This window comes from Acanthopagrus latus, chromosome 10 (assembly GCF_904848185.1).
Source record: "Acanthopagrus latus isolate v.2019 chromosome 10, fAcaLat1.1, whole genome shotgun sequence".
Classification (NCBI taxonomy): Eukaryota; Metazoa; Chordata; class Actinopteri; order Spariformes; family Sparidae; genus Acanthopagrus; species Acanthopagrus latus.
Genome location: NC_051048.1, coordinates 15,962,681 through 15,983,567, shown reverse-complemented (window position 1 = coordinate 15,983,567; position 20,887 = coordinate 15,962,681). Strand labels below are relative to the sequence as shown.

The following is a 20,887-nucleotide window of genomic DNA, read 5'->3' as shown; positions in this document are numbered from 1 at the left end:
CTGAAACGGAAGGAAAAATGTGGACAACCCCAGAAACAAACAATTTTTTTTTTGTATTTTTAATATTGGATGATGGGATTAGATTTGACATTCTTATATGATCTTGCATTGTATTGTAAAAATAACACCATCAGAAGAATAACGTAACATTCTGCGTCAACACTTTTCTTCCTGACAGCAGGTTTGTAGTCAGTTTGATGAACAGGATAAGGAACTTAAGACACACCCCGTCTCTTTGCCTTAAAAGCACCCTGACTGGAGCACAGCTCAGTTGCGGTAATTGCAGGGTAACAGCAACACGCGCCATGAAGAACTTCACTTTGATAGCAGCTTTGAGTCTCTGCAGCATTAGTGAGTATTGAGAATTAATGAGCGTTCACTTATTTAAACATTTATCCAAAGGAAAATGTTCATGTTCCTTTTGTTTTTGTTATCTACTTTTGTTTCAGGCTGGATCTCTGCCTCAGTCTCTCAGTATCAGACTGTGGAGGCTCAGCCTGGTGAAGAAGTCACACTGCAGTGCAACAACATTTCAAAATATGATACTCAAACATTCTGGTCCAGACTGGTCAACAGAACCAAGATCAGCTGCGTTGTCGTTAAGTTGAAGTATAGTAGCAACGTTACAGCCTGTGATGGATATGAACAAAGGAAATTTGAAGTGAAATCCGACATCTCCACTGTCTTTCTCAACATCAAGAAAGTGGATTCATCTGACTCTGGACTGTATTACTGTGGATTTTTGGTAAACGCCATTCCAGTTTTGACTCCCATACATCTAAAGGTTAATGGTAAGATTACTGTCTTTTTCTCTTTACTTCTCTCTGTTCAGATCACTCTTTTCTACTTTTATTGTACAATACTTTTATTTATTCTCTGAAAACAACATCCTGTATGCAAGAAAGTCTTTTTTACTTTTATTTTTTTCATTTTGGTGAAAATTTGTCAAAACAAAATCAAGACGAAGGTTGTCTTTATTTCATTAAAGGCAGCAATGAGCCACATGATGATGGCAGGGAGGGTAAAAGGAAGATTCTCCTGAAGATTTTTTCATTGTCCAAGTTTTTAATTAGTTCTAGGTAAAATAGTTGAGCTAGATTCAGTTAGTAATGTTGAGCCTGTATTAACTTTTTTGTAGAACAGTCGGATGGAATAGCAATGCTGACAAGTGTGATCCTGGGTGCTCTGACTCTTGTCCTTGTACTGGTCGTCTTTGGTCTGGTTGTTGAAAACAGGAAACTTCAGACAGGTACTTTTTCAGTTACTCTCCATCTCCATCTTGTTTCCAGTGGAAATGTTTTCAACTTTTATTGACATGCTGGAAAACCGACCAGATGTTTTCTTTGTGTCACATAGCTGTTAAGGAAGACCAGAATCCAGAGAGAAGAGGAGAGGTGAAGACAATTTTAATAATTACTTTTGCTTATTGTTTGACAAAGCCGAACCGAAAAAGAGCCAGAACTGTATTGTGTCAGCTCACTTTGGTTTTTCCCTGACAAAATAGTGTATTTGTAGGCTACTGTATATATTTGCATCTATGAGGCCTATAAATAGGTTGATGAAGTCCAAACAATGTGTCTTTATTCACGTTCTCAAGTGCCTCGTCTCAGTTCCCCTCTCCACCTAGATAACAGAGAGCAACAGTAGCTGACATTAGATTAGAAATAGGTGTTTGAAGCATTAACAACCAGCTTCCAGCACAACACAGAGCCTCTTTAATGTATGCTGTTTGACATGTGTAACTGTGTACTGTCTACAGAACCTGATCTCTGATCAGCTGAAGGATGCAGCCCTGAGTTTTTACCCAACATCAGTAAGAAGCAGGAGGCCTGCATCAGAGAGAGAAGTGGAGACTCAAGTCATTTATGCTGCCAGCAGACAGACTCAGAGGGGTTCAGAGTTCAGCTGATGCTTTTATCATGTTAAACCTGCTGTTGTGTTCTTTGTTGGGTAGGAGGAGTTAACATTTTATTATTGCAAAAACTTCAAATAACCAAATGACTAAATAGCTGACTTTTCAAGTGCTTTTACTATCATGTCCTCCTGGTTTTGTCTGACCTTGTGACTGTCCAGATGGACTATTGTTAGATAGAGGGATACAGCAGCAGAGGAGTGAGGTTCACCTCACTTGTTTGACAGGAAGAGGCTGCACAGTGTGGTCTGAGGGGAAAAACTATAAGGTGTGTTACATCAACACGTTGTGGGAATGATGTCTGAACTAAAGCAGTTACTGTTTTTGAAAGGTTAGGGTTAGGGTTAACATCAACGTGGAGACATTTCAACTGTCAAATGCTTGAATTGAAAAATAAAAGCTATTTTTAAAAGACTGGTCATTGTTGTGGTTGTGAATATTTACATGCTTTCCAGCAGCTCCACAGTAGCCGGCTGTTAACATGAGAGGAATTGCCATGATGGCTCAGTATGGGTCTTAGAGAGCATTTTCATCAGGCAGTCTGTCCTACAAGGCATGCATAGTGTTGCAGCAGTTGTTCACACAACTGACAGAGATAGATGTGTGAACAAAGAAAAAAGAGAGAGGTTCAAACTCAGGCTCCTCTCTCAACCACAAAAGGTTGAACCATCAAGGCTCGAACTGGGTGTGAATATCAGATCTGCAGTTTAAGAGAGAGAGAGAAAAAAAGTTGGACACAGATCCCCTTCATCTGATGTCAGAAAGTCGTCGGGGGGACCATCCAACAAGTATGTCTGATGGACACATCTTCACACGTTGATGTTATAGGTCAAAATTATCTAGTTTTAGGTCAAATAACTCAAACTTTATTTAGTTTGAGTTATTTATTTGACCCAGGACAGCATCAGTGGTCTCCTGGGTCAGAGTCCTGTGTTTGTGTTACCTATTCATCCACCTCATTCTCCACCCTACAGTATGCAGTGCACAGTTGGCTCTTAATACCATGTCACCTGACTTCCTCCTTTGCTACAGTAATCATCACTATGGCCACATAAGCTGCTTTCGACTGATACGATCAATTTTCTGATGAGCACAGGCCCTGTCACACTTCACATCCTTACTCAACATAATACAAATCAGCAGATATAACAAGCAGCCAGCATGCATACTGTAGCCATGGTGGAAACACATACAGTATTACTGTCACAGCGATTCTCTGAGCTTCACACACACACACACACACACACACACACACACACACACACACACACACACACACACACACACACACACACACACACACACTGGGTGCAGGTAGGTTCATGTTCAAGATTGAAAGCAGAGCACAAAGTAACACTAGACTCAGATTGATGGATATTAATGGATGTGGGCGTCAGGATACTGGGAGGAAAGAGTGGAAAGATGGAGAATGGTAACGGTGGCAAAGCATCACATAAATAAGGAAGTTGGAATCAAATCGGGATGCAGGTAGGTCCGACACCAGCAGAGTCTGCAAGGTTAATGGCTCTGTTTTTAGATGTGTCTGCCTCACCCTGGAATGTTTTTCTCTAGCACATTCAGAAGAAAAGTGTGTCTGTGCTTGAAGGAACTGTCAATTTTTTAAGCTCCAAGGGAAGCAAACCGCTCCTCTGCTGTCAATATGGCATGTATAAAGGTGTTGGGAACAAGGATCTTTACAGTGAAGCATGCTATGCTGTGTTAGAGGGAATAATCTATGTCAACTACTACTAGTAAACACTGTTTAACCACTACTTCTTAAAAATTCAGTTAATCGTAAATTAAAATCACTATCTTAAATCAGCCTTGCAAAAAACACCTCCAATACCACCTCCAGCATGTACCACTTTATGAGACAGAAACTGTTTTCCTGTGCAGAATGCTTCATTTAGTTCACTGGTGAAGACACAGTCGTGACCACAAGGGTGTAAATGAAAATTGCTTCTACATAACTGTCTGAAACGGAAGGAAAAATGTGGACAACCTCAGAAACAAACACATTTTTTTTCTATTTTAAATAGTGGATGATGGGATTAGATTTGACATTCTTATATAATCTTACATTGTTTTGTAAAAATAACACCATCTGAAGAATAACTTAACATTCTGCGTAGACACTTTTCTTCCTAACAGCAGGTTTGTGGTCAGTTTGATGAACAGGATAAGGAACTTAAGACACACCCCGCCTCATTGCATTAAAAGCACCCTGACTGGAGCACAGCTCAGTTGCGGATATTGCAGAGTAACAGCAACACGCACCATGAAGAACTTCACTTTGATAGCAGCTTTGAGTCTCTGCAGCATTAGTGAGTATTGGGAATGAATTACTGTTCACTTATTTAAACATTTATCCAAATTAAAATGTTCACGCTCCTTTTTTTGTTATCTGCTTTTGTTTCAGGTTGGATCTCTGCCTCAGTCTCTCAGTATCAAACTGTGGAGGCTCAGCCTGGTGAAGAAGTCACACTGCAGTGCAACAACATTTCAAAATATGATACTCAAACATTCTGGTTCAGATTGATCAACAGAACCAAGATCAGCTGCGTTGTTGTTATCTATAGAAATGGAGGCAAAGTTACAGTCTGTGATGGATATGAAGAAGGGAAATTTGAAATGAAATCCAACAACTCCACTGTCTTTCTCAACATCAAAAAAGTGGATTCATCTGACTCTGGACTATACTACTGTGGATTTATGATAAGCGGCACTCCAATTTTGACCGCCATACATTTAAAAGTTAATGGTAAGATTACTGTCTTTTTCTCTTTCAGTTATCAGTGTTCCGTTTCCTCTTTTTTTTGCTTATATTGTACAATAATTGCTTCTATTTTCTGAAAACAACATCCTGTATGCAATAAAGTCTTTTTATAAATCATTCTGATGTAAATCTGTCAAAACTAAATCAAAGGTTGTCTTTATTTCATGAAAGGCAGCGATGAGCCACATGATGATGACAGGGAGGGTAAAGGTAAGATTCTCCTAAAGATTTTTTTCATTGTCCAAGTTGTCAGTTATTTCCAGGTGAAATAGTTCAGCTAGATTTAGTAAGTAATGATGAGCACATATCAACTTTCTTGTAGGAGAGTTTGACGGAATAGCAATGCTGACAAGTGTGATCCTGGGTGCTCTGACTGTTGTCCTTGTACTGGTCATCTTTGGTCTGGTTGTTGAAAACAGTAAACTTCAGACAGGTACTTTTTTCAGTTACTGTCTCCATCTTGTTTCCTGTGGAAATGTTTTTAACTTTTGTCAGTGTGCTGGAAAACTGACCAGATGTTTTCTTTGTGTCACATAGCTGTTAAGGAAGACCAGAATACAGAGAGAAGAGGAGAGGTGAAGACAATTTTGACAATTACTTTTACATATTGTTTGATAGAGCCGAACTGAAAAAGAGCCAGAACTGTATTGTGTCAGCTCACATTGGCTTTTCCCTGACAAATTTGTGTATTTCTATATATGTAGGCTACTGTATATATTTGCATCTATTAGGCCTATGAATAGGTTCATGAGTTCAGAAATTATGTTTCTGTCCCACTTGAGAACACTAACAAGTTTAGTTTTGGCATATAAACTGTCCCACTCAGTGAACATGTTTTCCACAATCCTTTAAAGGAGCTCTGAGTAACAATTTGAAGAAATGTACATGTATCAGTCAGGTTTTATAGGCCTATAGTGAGCAGATTTTAGCATGATTTGAAAATAGGACCTTCCCCGTCTCTCTTGTTTGCCTATACAAGCCTGTGGATGATTTGTTTAAGTTGTTTAATGCTTCTGGACTGTAGATTTATGTGTGAAGGACTTGAGATGATTTTCTGTCAGTCAAAACGATGTGTCTTTATTCACATTCTCAAGTGCCTCGTCTCAGTTCCCCTCTCCCCCCAGTTAACAGAGAGCAGTAGTAGCTGACATTAGATTAGAAATAGGTGTTTGCAACATTAACAACCAGCTTCCAGCACAACACAGAGCCTCTTTAATGTATGCTGTTTGACATGTGTAACTGTGTACTGTCTACAGAATCTGATCTCTGATCAGCTGAAGGATGCAGCCCTGAGTTTTACCCAACATCAGTAAGAAGCAGGAGGCCTGCATCAGAGAGAGAAGTGGAGACTCGAGTCATTTATACTGCCAGCAGACAGACTCAGAGGGGTTCAGAATTCAACTGATGCTTTTATCATGTTAAAACTGCTGTTGTGTTCTTTGTTGGGTGGGAGGAGTGAACATTTTATTATTGCAAAAACTTCAAATAACCAAATGACTAAATAGCTGACTTTTCAAGTGCTTTTACTATCATGTCCTCCTGGTTTTGTCTGACCTTGTGACTGTCCAGATGGACTATTGTTAGATAGAGGGATACAGCAGCGGAGGAGTGAGTGAGGCTCACCTCACTTGCTTGACAGGAAGAGGCTGCACAGTGTGGTCTGAGGGGAAAAACCATGAGGTCTGTTAGATCAACACGTTGTGGGAATGATGTCTGAACTATAGCAGTTACTGTTTTTGAAAGATTAGGGTTAGGGTTAACATCAATGTGGAGACATTTCAACTGTCACATGCTTGAATTGAAAAATAAAATCTATTTTTAAAAGACTGGTCATTGTTGTGGTTGTGAATATTTACATGCTTTCCAGCAGCTCCACAGTAGCTGGCTGTTGACATGAGAGGATTTGCCATGATGGTTCAACATGGGTCTTAGAGAGCATTTTCATCAGGCAGTCTGTCCTACAAGGCATGCATAGTGTTGCAGCAGTTGTTCACACAACTGACAGAGATAGATGTGTGAACAAAGAAAAAAGAGAGAGTTTCAAACTCAGGCTCCTCTCTCAACCACAATAGGTTGAACCATCAAGTCTCGAACTGGGTGTGAATGTCAGATCTGCAGTTTAAGAGAGAGAGAGAAAAAGTTGGACACAGATCCCCTTCATCTGATGTCAGAAAGTCATCAGGGGGACCATCCAACAAGCATGTCTGATGGACACATCTTCACACGTTGACGTTAGTTAGTTAGTTAGTTAGTTAGTTAGTTAGTTTCAGGTCAAATAACTCAAACTTTATTTCGTTTGAGTTATCTATTTGACCCAGGACAGCATCAGTGGTCTCCTGGGTCAGAGTCCTGCGTTTACGTTACCTATTCATCCACCTCATTCTCCACCCTACAGTATGCAGTGTACAGTTTGCTCTTAATACCATGTCACCTGACTTCCTCCTTTGCTACAGTAATCATCACTATGGCCACATAAGCTGCTTTTAACTGATATGATCAATTTTCTGATGAGCACAGGCCCTGTCACACTTCACATCCTTACTCAACATAATACAAATCAGCAGATACAACAAGCAGCCAGCATGCATACTGTAGCCATGGTGGAAACACATACAGCACTACTGTCACAGTGAGCTTCACACACACACACTGCCAATAACACCAACAGTTCGCTAGCCAGCAAATAAAACATGACACACAAGTGTGGATGTAAACAAAAATGTATTTCTTCTCCTTAACTTTGCCCTCAATAATGATAAAACCACAGAATCTGTCCTTTGTAAAGTCAATAATATGTGTCGGCCAGGACACAGTCGTGTATGTACAGTATCAGCTGACAGAGCAGTCTCAAACACAGGAAGACATCAGTTCTATTTTCACTGGAGGCGTTTCTTTCACATTGTACCACCGTCCATGCAAGATTCTGTCTTCACACGTTCAGGCGCATGCTCGAGCGAGCTGCCTCGACCATGCACAAGTGGAGACGTATTTATCTGCACGCTTTGCTCATGTTTGCTTCTTTTTCTTTCTTGGCCAAAATCTATGTCATACAAAGGAAAGTGATGACTGTCACACCTAATCATAGGAAGAGTCAAAAGGAGGGAGGAGTGAGAGAGAGACGCATGACGTCACAGGAAGAGACAGCACAGTGTGGTGTGAGTAAGTCAGGAGGCCTCACAGGTCAAAGCTTTGCAGCACAGTATAAAAGTAAATCTGAAAAGGGAGGTATATAGAGTTGAATAAAGAATGTCAGTCTGTGTATTTCTACTGAATGGCCATAAATATCGATGGAATAAGCCAATTCTCTGTGGTGACAATCATTGTTTGACTGAAAAATAAAGGCCCGACCACAGGAAGACTTCAGCCACAAATATCACACAACCTGCTGTTCTCAAAGACACCCAAGAGTGACGCCGCTACTTATGAACTCTATTTCAATATCTAGGTACCTTTCTTTCTTTTTTTTTTTTTTTTAAACTTTATTTGTATTACGTTTTTCAATTTACAGTATAATGGAGAAAAGAAAAAAAAAGGAACAGAGTGCACAGACGGAAAATATACACAAATATATTGTTACACAGGGAAAGATATAACAATAAGTATATTTTGTTGGACCAGGGGTTAAAGTTACTTCGATCAGATTTGTTCTATTTATCCAGTCTACTCTTCTTATCAGAACAGGACTAAACCATTCACACACCAGAGTACAGCAAGACGGAGAGAGTGCATCAAATAGGACAGTAGGGGGCACCGAACCCCAGCAAAAAATAAATAAATAAATAGAAAAATAAAAAGATAAAACAGAACACAATTTGGATACTGTCACTTATTCAAAATGAGCTGTCCATTTCCTCCATAGTGCGGTGAATTTGTCCATGTTCAAGTTCAAGGAAAAAGTCAGTTTTTCCATATCATATATTTGTTTCACAATTGCAATCCACTCCTCTTTAGATGGAGACTCTTTCGACAGCCATCTTCTCGTAATAGCTTTTTTACTTGCAACCAACATTATTTTTATCAAATAATTGTCAGTAACGTTGATTGTGGGGGAAATATCACCAAGATAAATTGTACAAAAATCAAATTTAATCTCAAAACCCAGTATTAAATTAATTTTCACCACTATATCTTGCCAGAAAGAGTATATAATCGGACAGTCCCAGAAGACATGGAAATGATCCGCCTGTGTGTTTCCACACTCTCTCCAACACTTTCCATAACTTGTCTGACCTTTCTGAAGCTGTTTGATTTTGGGGGTGATAAAAAATCGAGTTATATTCTTCCACGAAAATTCTCTCCAATACCCAGAGCTAGAAGTGCTCATTTGAGTTTTACAGATGTTCCACCAGTCATTTTCTGAAATGGTTATTTTGGCTTCTTTTTCCCATTTGGATTTAACATAAAGAGTAGAGGTACCACTAAGTGACTGCAAGCAGGTATAGATTTTAGAAATCAATTTTCGGTTTAATTTAGATTTATATGCCTCGATCAAAATTTTTATTAATTCAGAACTACCTTCCTCTGTTGTGCTCAGATCAAAGTTAAAGTGCGCTCTAACTTGAAGGTATCTAAAAAAATCTTGGTTTTCTAGGTCGTGTTTATCCTTAAGTTTTTGAAAACAGTGTAGTGTCCCTTTGTCAGAAATGAGACAGTATGTTGTGATACCCTTGGAGAGCCACTGTTTGAAATGTCCATCCATCTGGGCAGGTTTAAAATCCTTATCATGTGTTACCCATCGTAATATTTTCATGTGGTTTTCCAGTTTGTTTTTTCGGCATTCACCAAACCAGATATTTAGGGGGGTTCTTGTCCAACCGCTTAAGTTTTGTTTGTACTGTAAGTATAGATTTCTGTCACCAAGCAAGCTCTGGAGGGGAATATCCAGTTGGCTTAATTCCAGATTTTTCCACTTGGCGTTGTAGATTGGGTCGCATAAATAGATCAAATATCTGAGCTGTGCAGATTTGTAGTAGTTCTCTATGTTCGGCAAGGCCAAACCACCTTTTTCTTTAGACAGTTGCAATGTTTTGTACCTAATCCTTGGTTTGAGGCCTCTCCAGATGAACCCAGATATCATTCTCTTCCATTCTATTAATTGTTTTTGCGGTATTTCTATTGGTATTGATAAAAAAAGGAAAAGCAATCGTGGCAAGACATTCATTTTAACTATATCTATTCTGTTATGCAAGTCCAGTGGTAATAAACTCCATCTGTTTAAATCTGCCTTTATCTCTGTTGTAATTGAAGGATAATTTGTTGTATAGATGGTAGATAAATCCTTTGGGATTTTTATTCCTAAGTATTTAATAATACTATTTTCCCATCTAAAATTGCACAAGTTATTTATTTGAGGTGGGGGAATATAGTTAAATGAGACAACTTGTGTTTTATGTATGTTTAACTTATAACCCGAGTAATGACCAAATGTTTTCAGGGAAGACATTAATGCTGGTAAACTCAAATCTGGTTGGGAAAGAGTGATTAATACATCATCTGCATAAAGACAGGTCTTATACTCAGTGCCTTTAGACCAGATTCCCCTAATGTTTTCATCTTCTCTAATAGCCTGGGCCAAAGGCTCGATAAATAGAGCAAACAAAGTCGGACTTAAGGGACATCCCTGCCGACAGCCTCTTTCAAGTGGCACTGGGTCAGTCAGACTACCGTTTACTTTGATTCTGGCAGAAGGAGAATGATATAGGTTTTTTAAATATAAGATAACTTTAATATCGAAACCAAATCTTTGCAATGTCAAATGTAGGTATTCCCAACTAACTGAATCGAATGCCTTTTCAGCATCAAGGCTAAGAACAACAGACTCATCTTCATTTTTACTCATGTGCTCCATCAAATGTAATACCCGTCTTACATTATCTTGTGTCTGTCTATTCTTAAGAAAACCTGTCTGGTCTTCATCTATTATGTCCGGAATAATATTTTCTAATCTTTTTGCAATTATTGAGGCATATAATTTATAATCTAGGTTTAAAATCGATATCGGTCTGTAAGAACCACACTCAGATTTATCTTTACCCACCTTAGGAATTACAGAAATGATAGCACGTCTCCAAGAGACTGGAATTTCTCCCCCATTAAGTGTAAAATTAAAACATTTCAATAGTGATGGAGATAGTAACTCTCTAAATGTTTTATACCATTCGGCGGAATATCCATCCTCACCTGGCATTTTATTTGTTTTGAGTCTGGAGATCGCGTTATCCAGCTTTTTTTGTGTTATTTCATTCGTCATTATTTTATTCTGTTCTAGTCCAATGGATGGAAGATCCAGCGAGTTAAGGAAATGTGTAATACTCAAAGAATCAGCTCCCTTTGGTTGAGTGTACAGGTCTTTGTAGTAATTTTCAAAGGACTTTTGTATTTCTTTTAGATTATGACACATCTTTTCAGATTGTGTGTCCTTAATTTTATGAATGGACCTTTCCTCTTGCTGCTTTCTTATCCTCCAAGCTAACAATTTTTTAGCCCTTGGTCCATTATCATAGTACCTTTGCTTGATGTACTTTGCCTTCATCTCCTCATAACTGTCATATAGTTTGTTTAAGTTTTGTTTAGTGAGTTTTATCTGATCTAATAATTTGGGGTCATTACGTTCCATGTGTTTAATTTCTAGATCTTTTAGTTCCTTTAATAAGTAGTTTATTCGTTTCTGCTTTTCCCTCTTTTTAATTGAAGACCACATTATAAGTTTTCCCCTTATTACTGCCTTAGCAGCATCCCATACAGTACCTGGAGACACTTCTCCGGTGTCATTTTGTTCTAAATATTCTTTAAATTCTTTATGCATATATTGTTTACACAACGGGTCATTTAATAAGCTTGTGTTAAGCCTCCATGTTGTATTTTTCGTTTCAGTATCCAGATGTAGGGAAAGATATACACCTGCGTGGTCAGAGATATCTTTAACCCCTATTTGACATTTCAAGATTCTGTGTCTATCTGAGTTGAACATAAAAAAATAGTCAATCCGTGAATGAACATTATGGGGATGGGAGAAAAACGTAAACTGCCTTGCTGTGGGGTTCAGTACCCTCCAAATATCCATCATTCCTGCCTCGAGGAGAAGCTTCTTAACAGTGACTGTGTCAGAGTTAATTCTTTTTGTTGCATTAGAGGAGTCAAGGGATGGGTGTAGTTGTATATTCCAATCTCCGCCACAGACCAAAATCCCTTCAGTCTCTTCAGCAATCAGATCGAATATTTTCTTTATAAATACTTTATCATTACCAGGGGGTCTATACACATTCAACAGTGTTACCTGCTTGTGATCAATGTAGCCCTTCACTAAAATAAATCTCCCCTCAGCATCCCTTATTTGTTTAGAGATCTGGAAAACAACTTTATTTGAGATTAATATGATGACTCCTCTCTTTTGACCATGTTTATAAGACGAGTAATATGAATTCTTAAAACCCAACTGTTTAAACTTTTCGTGTTCTTTATCACTAAGGTGAGTCTCTTGCCAAAAGATAATCTGTTGTTTTTCTCTTTTCATCTTGGTAATCAACTTGCTCCTTTTGATAGGGTTTTGTAGACCATTGACGTTTAAAGTAATTATTTTGTATTCCTGATTCGACATCCTACCTCTTAATTCCAGTCCGCATATTTTTCCCTTCTAATAATATAAACATATAAATAAAAACCATCTGTGCTGAACATAACCAAACAAAAATAACCTCCAAAGGTGAAGTGAAGTAACAACTTCTGAACGGGGAGGGGAGGCCTTCAAAGGAAGGGCCCCTCCAGATGCATCCTGACATCGTCTTAGGCGGTTTTAGTACACACAGTTTTTGGTGTAGTTTCTGTCACTCCGTGAAAACAGTCCGGTCGGTATTTTCTTAATGTTATAAGCTAAGAGCCATAACCATCAACCGGTGTTTAATAAAAAAAGAGATACTCTTACACCTCAGGTCATATCCTCCTGCAGTGTGATGGAGCGTTGATATCTCCGGAGCTTCTCTCTGGCTCGTTCGATATCTGTGGACCTGTCCCGGTGTCTTGGGGATCCGCTGGAATGCCACGCGTTTCTTTCCAGCTTCTTGCGCGGTGTCACAGCTGCCTGGGATGCGTCGGCGCGCATGTTTCCCTCGTCGGTTGTCAGTATCCCCCTCTTCAGCAAATCCTCCGTCGCCTCGTCCGCGTTGTTGTAGGTAGCGGGTCCTTCATCGTAGAAGACTCGGAGCCTTGCAGGTGCAGGTGTCTGAAACCTGAGTCCTCGTTCTTTTAACACTTTCCTCAGTGGAGCGTATTTCTTCCTCTTTTTTATCACTTCTGCTGGGTAGTCGTGATCAAAGTACACTCTTTTCCCCTTGAAGTGTACCTCCTTCTTTTTCCATGCGCTGCTCAGCACCAAATCCTTAGTTTTGTAGACGAGGAAGTAAGCGACCATGGATCTCGGGGCAGCTGGCGGTGATGGTTTTGGTCCGAGTGACCGGTGGCAGCGCTGTATGTTGAGGTCGATGTCTGGAAGTTGCACCTCGGACTTAATAAATCTCTCCAGAAACTCACATGCGTTGTTCCCCTCCTCCCCCTCGGGGATCCCGAAGATGCGGAGGTTGTTTCTGCGGGAGCGTGTTTCCAAATCCGTTAACTTTGACACGATGCTCTCTTGCTCCTTCAGAGCCCGGAGAAGCTCGTCCTTCACGGCAACACTCCACTCCTCCATCTCGGCCACTCGGGTCTCCGCCTCCTCCACTCTGGCCTCTGTGTTCTTGAGTTCTGCCCCAATCTCACTCAGTTGTTGGTTAACTTCTTCTTTAAAGTTCCCGAACTCTTCCCTCATGTCTTTTTTGATTGTCTCGCAGAATCCGCTCAGTTCCTTTTTCATGTCCAGGTGCCCTGCTTTTATGTCAGCGCGGATAGCGTCCATGCTCGCTTGCAGGGCGGCCATTGTAGCATGCACATTAGCCTCATCTGTGTCGACATCTCCTGTCGCCATTTCCACGTTTTCCTCACAGTTTGGGCTCGTTACGGTCTTAGCGTTTCTTAGATTATATTTCCCCATAAAAGTTTCACAGATATGTTTGCGTGAATTACTCTGAGGTTGGGGAAATGTCGGACCGCTCAGGGAACTCTCGAACTACACCACCGACCAGCTCGCCGCCATACCGGAAGTCCTAGTTTTCACACACACATTCTCACTGGTAAGAACTAATATCATCCGGTTTGAGTTCAAAATAGTGCCAGGAATTAACAGCTCAGCTTGACGTCATCACTGGTCTTCAGTGAAACATTCTCCTCATGGTATTTTAAGACGCCTCTCAGCTATCAGATACAATCAAGTTATGTGCCCAAGCTGTGTGAATCTTTGTTCTGCTTTTGAGTGTGTACGTCTGTGTATAAAAGTGTGTGCTCCTTGAGGAGCCTAAATGTTTGAATCAGCACTCATTTTCCTGACACCATTCTAGGATTTCTGCTTCCAGACAGATTAAGACATCAGAGGATAAGAGTGTGTATCAGTTTGATGTTTTCATGGTCATAGAAGTGAGCCATGCAGAACATATTAAATGAAATAGAACAGCCACTCCTCTTCCGCTGTACTCTCTGCCCATCTTAGACCATCAGGCTCTGTCTGGACACATTCATGTATGAGTCAAGGAGCCTGTGCGAAGCAGCAATTGGAAGGACACAAAGGCAGACAACCTGGCAGACAGGGTCAGCAGGTCAAGTCAGTAGTTCTACTTTTAAAAGTTGATATATAAGCTTACACGCAAAGACAGCAAGTCCAGACAGAGGTGACAAGGAATCTGGTAGGTTAACAGGAATGGGAAAGGGAGGCAGGTTCATATTCAAGATGGAAAGCAGAGCACAAAGTAACACGAGACTCAGATTTGGGGATATTGGTGCATGTGAGAGTCAGGATACTGGGAGGGGTGCGAAAGTCTGGGGGCATCAGGAAATGCAGAGGCCTCTTGGAATGGGATCGTGGTTGAGAGTGGGAGAATCAGCACAACAGGACTGAGGCAGCCGTTGTAACAGTGCCACTTCATCAAGGGGTTGGGTCCGGACATCGCTTCAAGTCACTAGGAATGCCAGAATGTCAAGTAGGGTGGGCCTAGGTTCTGAAAGCTGTAGAAGCAGGAGACCACAGGTGGGTAGCTGTGCAACTGGAAAGCAGGAGGAGGCTGCAGGGAACTCTGAGGTGGACTACAACCAGTAGGCAGGGCAGATGGGTGGAAATTCTCTGGAGGGTAGTCTGCCTGTGACATGAACGGGACTGATCTGGAGGGTAGCCACTTAGATGGGACCATTCTGGAGGGTAGTGAAAACCAAACAACAGGAGATCCAGAAGGAGCCTGCAAAGAGGGAGACAGGCAGCAGGCTAAGTAACTGAGGTGCAGGCTGGAGGGTAGAGGACCAGTGGCGAACCAAATGAGAGGAAGAGGAGAGGAGATGATACTGAGGCTAGCTAAATGGGAGACAGGCCTGTGGCTGATGATGCAGAGGTTACAGACTGGGAGCAGAAATTGGAAGATGCAGAGGAGTCTGAAATGTCTACTGACAGTTGGCAGTAAAACCTGAGGGGACCTGGGGTACACATGGAGAATGGTAACAGCAGCAAAGCATCACAAAACTAACAGAGTTGGAATCAAATCAGGATGCAGATAGGTCCTCCACCAGCAGAGTCTGCAAGGTTGATGGCTTTTCTTATTAGATGTGTCGGCCTCACAACATCAACTACTACTATTAAACTCTCTATAACCTCTACTTTTTAAAAATCTAGTTCATTCTGTAATTAAAATCACTATCTTAAATCAGCCTAGCAAAAACACCTCCGATACCATCTCCAGTATTTACCACCTTATAAGACAAGGAAAGGTTTTCCTCTGTCTGAAATGGAAGGAAAAATAAGGAAATCCTACGAACCAACTGATGATCAGCATAATTTTATTGCTTTGGTCAAACAAAAATTGTGTGTCTTTTTTATTTTGGATGACTAGATTAGATTTGACATTCTTATATAATCTTACATTGTATAATAGAAATACCACCATCAGAAGAATAACGTAACATTCTGCATCAATGCTTTTCTTCCTAACAGCAGGTTTGTGGTCAGTTTGATGAACAGGATAAGGAACTTAAGACACACCCCACCTCTTTGCATTAAAAGCACCCTGACTGGAGCACAGTTCAGTTGCGGATATTGCAGAGTAACAGCAACACGCGCCATGAAGAACTTCACTTTGATAGCAGCTTTGAGTCTCTGCAGCATTAGTGAGTATTGGGAATGACTTACTGTTCACGTGTTTAAACATTTATCCAAATTAAAATGTTCACAATCCTATTTTTGTTATCTGCTTTTGTTTCAGGTTGGATCTCTGCCTCAGTCTCTCAGTATCAAACTGTGGAGGCTCAGCCTGGTGAAGAAGTCACACTGCAGTGCAACAACATTTCAAAATATGATACTCAAACATTCTGGTCCAGACTGGTCAACAGAACCAAAATCAGCTGCATTGTGGTTATCTATAGATATGGAGGCAAAGTTAAAGTCTGTGATGGATATGAAGAAGGGAAATTTGAAATTAAATCCAACATCTCCACTGTCTTTCTCAACATCAAAAAAGTGGATTCATCTGACTCTGGACTGTACTACTGTGGATTTATGATTTACGCTCCAGTTTTAACCCCCATACATTTAAAAGTTAATGGTAAGATTACCATCTCTTTCTCTTTTAGTTATCGCTGTTCCATTTCCTCTTTTTTGCTTATATTGTACAATAATTGTATTTATTTTCTGAAAACAACATCCTGTATGCAAGAAAGTCTTTTTTAAAACAATTCTGATGTAAATCTGTCAAAACTAAATCAAGACAACGTTTATCTTGATTTTGTTAAAGGCAGCGATGAGCCACATGATGATGGCAGGGAGGGTAAAAGTAAGATTCTCCTAAAGATTTCTTTCATTGTCCAAGTTGTCAATTATTTTCAGGTCAAATAGTTCAGCTAGATTCAGTAATTAATGATGAGCCCATATTAACTTTCTTGTAGAACAGTCTGATGGAATAGCAAAGCTGAAATGTGTGATCCTGGGTGCTCTGACTGTTGTCGTCATTGGTCTGGTTGTGAAAGTCCTGAAACTTCAGACAGGTACTTTTTCAGTTACTGACTCCAACTTGTTTCCTGTGGAAATGATTTTAACTTTTAACAGTATGCTGGAAAACTGACCAGATGTTTTCTTTGTGTCACATAGCTGTTAAGGAAGACCAGAATCCAGAGAGAAGAGGAGAGGTGAACACAATTTTGACAATTACTTTTACATATTGTTTGATAGAGCCAAACTGAAAAAGAGCCAGAACTGTATTGTGTCAGCTCACATTGGCTTTGCCCTGACAAATTTGTGTATTTCTATATATGTAGGCTACTGTATATATTTGCATCTATTAGGCCTATGAATAGGTTGATGAGTTCAGAAATTATGTTTCTGTCCCACTTGAGAACACTAACAGGTTTAATTTTGGCATATAAAATGTCCCACTCAGTGAACATGTTTTTCACAATCCTTTAAAGGAGCCCTGAGTAACAATTTGAAGACATGTACATGTATCAGTCAGGTTTTATGGGCCTATAGTGAGCAGATTTTAGCATGATTTGAAATTAGGACCTTCCCCGTCTCTCTTGGTTGCCTATACAAGCCTGTGCATGATTTGTTTAAGTTGTTTAATGCTTCTGGACTGCAGATTTATGTGTGAAGGACTTGAGATGATTTTCTGTCAGTCCAAACGATGTGTCTTTATTCACGTTCTCAAGTGCCTCGTCTCAGTTCCCCTCTTCCCCCAGTTAACAGAGAGCAACAGTAGCTGACGTTAGATTAGAAATAGGTGTTTGCAACATTAACAACCAGCTTCCAGCACAACACAGAGCCTCTTTAATGTATGCTGTTTGACATGTGTAACTGTGTACTGTCGACAGAATCTGATCTCTGATCAGCTGAAGGATGCAGCCCTGAGTTTTACCCAACATCAGTAAGAAACAGGAGGCCTGCGTCAGAGAGAGAAGTGGAGACTCGAGTCATTTATACTGCCAGCAGACAGACTCAGAGGGGTTCAGAATTCAACTGATGCTTTTATCATATTAAACCTGCTGTTGTGTTCTTTGTTGGGTGGGAGGAGTTAACATTTTATTATTGCAAAAACTTCAAATAACCAAATGACTAAATAGCTGACTTTTCAAGTGCTTTTACTATCATGTCCTCCTGGTTTTGTCTGACCTTGTGACTGTCCAGATGGACTATTGTTAGATAGAGGGATACAGCAGCGGAGGAGTGAGTGAGGCTCACCTCACTTGCTTGACAGGAAGAGGCTGCACAGTGTGGTCTGAGGGGAAAAACCATGAGGTCTGTTAGATCAACACGTTGTGGGAATGATGTCTGAACTAAAGCAGTTACTGTTTTTGAAAGGTTAAGGTTAGGGTTAACATCAATGTGGAGACATTTCAACTGTCAAATGCTTGAATTGAAAAATAAAAGCCATTTTTAAAAGACTGGTCATTGTTGTGGTTGTGAATATTTACATGCTTTCCAGCAGCTCCACAGTAGCCGGCTGTTGACATGAGAGGAATTGCCATGATGGTTCAGTATGGGTCTTAGAGAGCATTTTCATCAGGCAGTCTGTCCTACAAGGCATGCATAGTGTTGCAGCAGTTGTTCACACAACTGACAGAGATAGATGTGTGAACAAAGAAAAAAAGAGAGTAGTTCAAACTCAGGCTCCTCCCTCAACCACAATAGGTTGAACCATCAAGGCTCGAACTGGGTGTGAATGTCAGATCTGCAGTTTAAGAGAGAGAGAAAAAGTTGGACACAGATCCCCTTCATCTGATGTCAGAAAGTCATCAGGGGGACCATCCAACAAGCATGTCTGATGGACACATCTTCACACGTTGACGTTAGTTAGTTAGTTAGTTAGTTAGTTAGTTAGTTAGTTAGTTAGTTAGTTAGTTAGTTAGTTTCAGGTCAAATAACTCAAACTTTATTTCGTTTGAGTTATCTATTTGACCCAGGACAGCATCAGTGGTCTCCTGGGTCAGAGTCCTGTGTTTGCGTTACCTATTCATCCACCTCATTCTCCACCCTACAGTATGCAGTGTACAGTTTGCTCTTAATACCACGTCACCTGACTTCCTCCTTTGCTACAGTAATCATCACTATGGCCACATAAGCTGCTTTTAACTGATATGATCAATTTTCTGATGAGCACAGGCCCTGTCACACTTCACATCCTTACTCAACATAATACAAATCAGCAGATATAACAAGCAGCCAGCATGCATACTGTAGCCATGGTGGAAACACATACAGCACTACTGTCACAGTGAGCTTCACGCACACACACTGCCAATAACACCAACAGTTCGCTAGCCAGCAAATAAAACATGACACACAAGTGTGGATGTAAACAAAAATGTATTTCTTCTCCTTAACTTTGCCCTCAATAATGATAAAACCACAGAATCTGTCCTTTGTAAAGTCAATAATATGTGTCGGCCAGGACACAGTCGTGTATGTACAGTATCAGCTGACAGAGCAGTTTCAAAGACAGGAAGACATCAGTTCTATTTTCACTGGAGGCGTTTCTTTCACATTGTACCACCGTCCATGCAAGATTCTGTCTTCACCCGTTCAGGCGCATGCTCGAGCGAGCTGCCTCGACCATGCACAAGTGGAGACGTATTTATCTGCACGCTTTGCTCATGTTTGCTTCTTTTTTTTTCTTGGCCAAAATCTATGTCATACAAAGGAAAGTGATGACTGTCACACCTAATCATAGGAAGAGTCAAAAGGAGGGAGGAGTGAGAGAGAGACGCATGACGTCACAGGAAGAGACAGCACAGTGTGGTGTGAGTAAGTCAGGAGGCCTCACAGGTCAAAGCTTTGCAGCACAGTATAAAAGTAAATCTGAAAAGGGAGGTATATAGAGTTGAATAAAGAATGTCAGTCTGTGTATTTCTACTGAATGGCCATAAATATCGATGGAATAAGCCAATTCTCTGTGGTGACGATCATTGTTTGACTGAAAAATAAAGGCCCGACCACAGGAAGACTTCGGGCCACAAATATCACACAACCTGCTGTTCTCAAAAACACCCAAGAGTGACGCCTCTACTTACGAACTCTATTTCAATCTCTGCTTTACACACACTTATTTAGGTACCTTTCTTTCAAAGTAACATCAACCTTTAAACATCAGATTCTGCTCTGGTGCAGAGCTGTTTACCGACAGGAAAAACTTTGAGGAATAAAGTATGAATTTATCCTTTTCTGCTGTTTATCAACCTGACTGTAGCAGCTATCCTCCATGTTGTCTGCTGAATGGAGCTGGAGGAGGAACTAACCTAACAATACAGAGACGAGAGGAGGGAAAGAAGAGAGAGAACCAGAGTCCTCAGCGAGTGCTGAGTTTAGGGACAGACCTAGATGAAAACACACAGAAACACACACCCTCGCAACTGCCCACTTATTTACAGCTAATGTACGTTAAAGCACTCTGGCTGTTTAGGGCAAATAATCACTCACATAACAGCAACAGTAATTGTTTCTACATCAAATATCCAGTATAACATATATCCTGTAAGATTACAGGAGTGGGGTTAAGATCTCTTTGTCTAAACTTTCATTTGTGAAAAAGATTCAACATGAAAGGTGAATTTATGATTTACTCGCCAGTCTTTGGTTGTGATTCTCACATGATTCCTCCTCTCTCGCCCTCAGGATGTGTCTTTATCATTATATTTGTGCTTGATGGTTATCTGAATCTCTGGATAAGCGGAAGAAGATGGATGGATGGATGGATGGATGGATGGTTATCTGAATTAAAGTAACACCAACTTGACGTCTGATGGAGGAGGGAACTGTAAAGACACTGATGATTGTTGTATGTCCATATAGGGGAGGCTGCTGGGAGGTAGGAGGGGTGATGTACATTCATTTAAATTCAAATTTTGAAAATGTTTCCATAAGCCTATATTTTTCATTATTTGACAGGAAACACTCACTTTAGTTTTCTTTTTTAAGTCATCCTTATTTTATGTTGAAAGAGTCAATGTATACATCATTTTTGTTTTTAAAGGGCTTGACTTCAGCTCTGGCTGTGTTTGCGTGCACATGTGGGTGTGCAACAAGACTTGTGCCCCCTCCCCCCGTTATTTTCCACCAAGGTCAAAAACAGTTAGACTGGCCTTCACTT

General features: G+C 40.4%; 3 protein-coding genes across 3 annotated transcripts; all 3 read left to right on the top strand.

The window, feature by feature from the left end:
- Nucleotides 1–305: 305 nt before the first annotated feature.
- Nucleotides 306–2,160, top strand: LOC119027754. Its single transcript, XM_037113188.1, has 5 exons — nt 306–351; nt 450–791; nt 1,139–1,249; nt 1,357–1,394; nt 1,760–2,160. Exons 1-5 carry the CDS (start codon nt 306–308, stop codon nt 1,907–1,909), a joined length of 687 nt encoding a protein of 228 aa, XP_036969083.1. The 3' UTR covers nt 1,910–2,160.
- A 1,908-nt stretch (nt 2,161–4,068) lies between these two features.
- On the top strand, nt 4,069–6,514 carry LOC119027497. The gene is made up of 6 exons (XM_037112756.1): nt 4,069–4,236; nt 4,332–4,673; nt 4,860–4,898; nt 5,011–5,121; nt 5,226–5,263; nt 5,945–6,514. Exons 1-6 carry the CDS (start codon nt 4,083–4,085, stop codon nt 5,999–6,001), a joined length of 741 nt encoding a protein of 246 aa, XP_036968651.1. The 5' UTR covers nt 4,069–4,082; the 3' UTR covers nt 6,002–6,514.
- Nucleotides 6,515–15,792: 9,278 nt separating this feature from the next.
- Nucleotides 15,793–18,176, top strand: LOC119027509. The gene is made up of 6 exons (XM_037112773.1): nt 15,793–15,920; nt 16,016–16,354; nt 16,544–16,582; nt 16,695–16,793; nt 16,897–16,934; nt 17,616–18,176. Exons 1-6 carry the CDS (start codon nt 15,875–15,877, stop codon nt 17,670–17,672), a joined length of 618 nt encoding a protein of 205 aa, XP_036968668.1. The 5' UTR covers nt 15,793–15,874; the 3' UTR covers nt 17,673–18,176.
- Nucleotides 18,177–20,887: the final 2,711 nt, after the last annotated feature.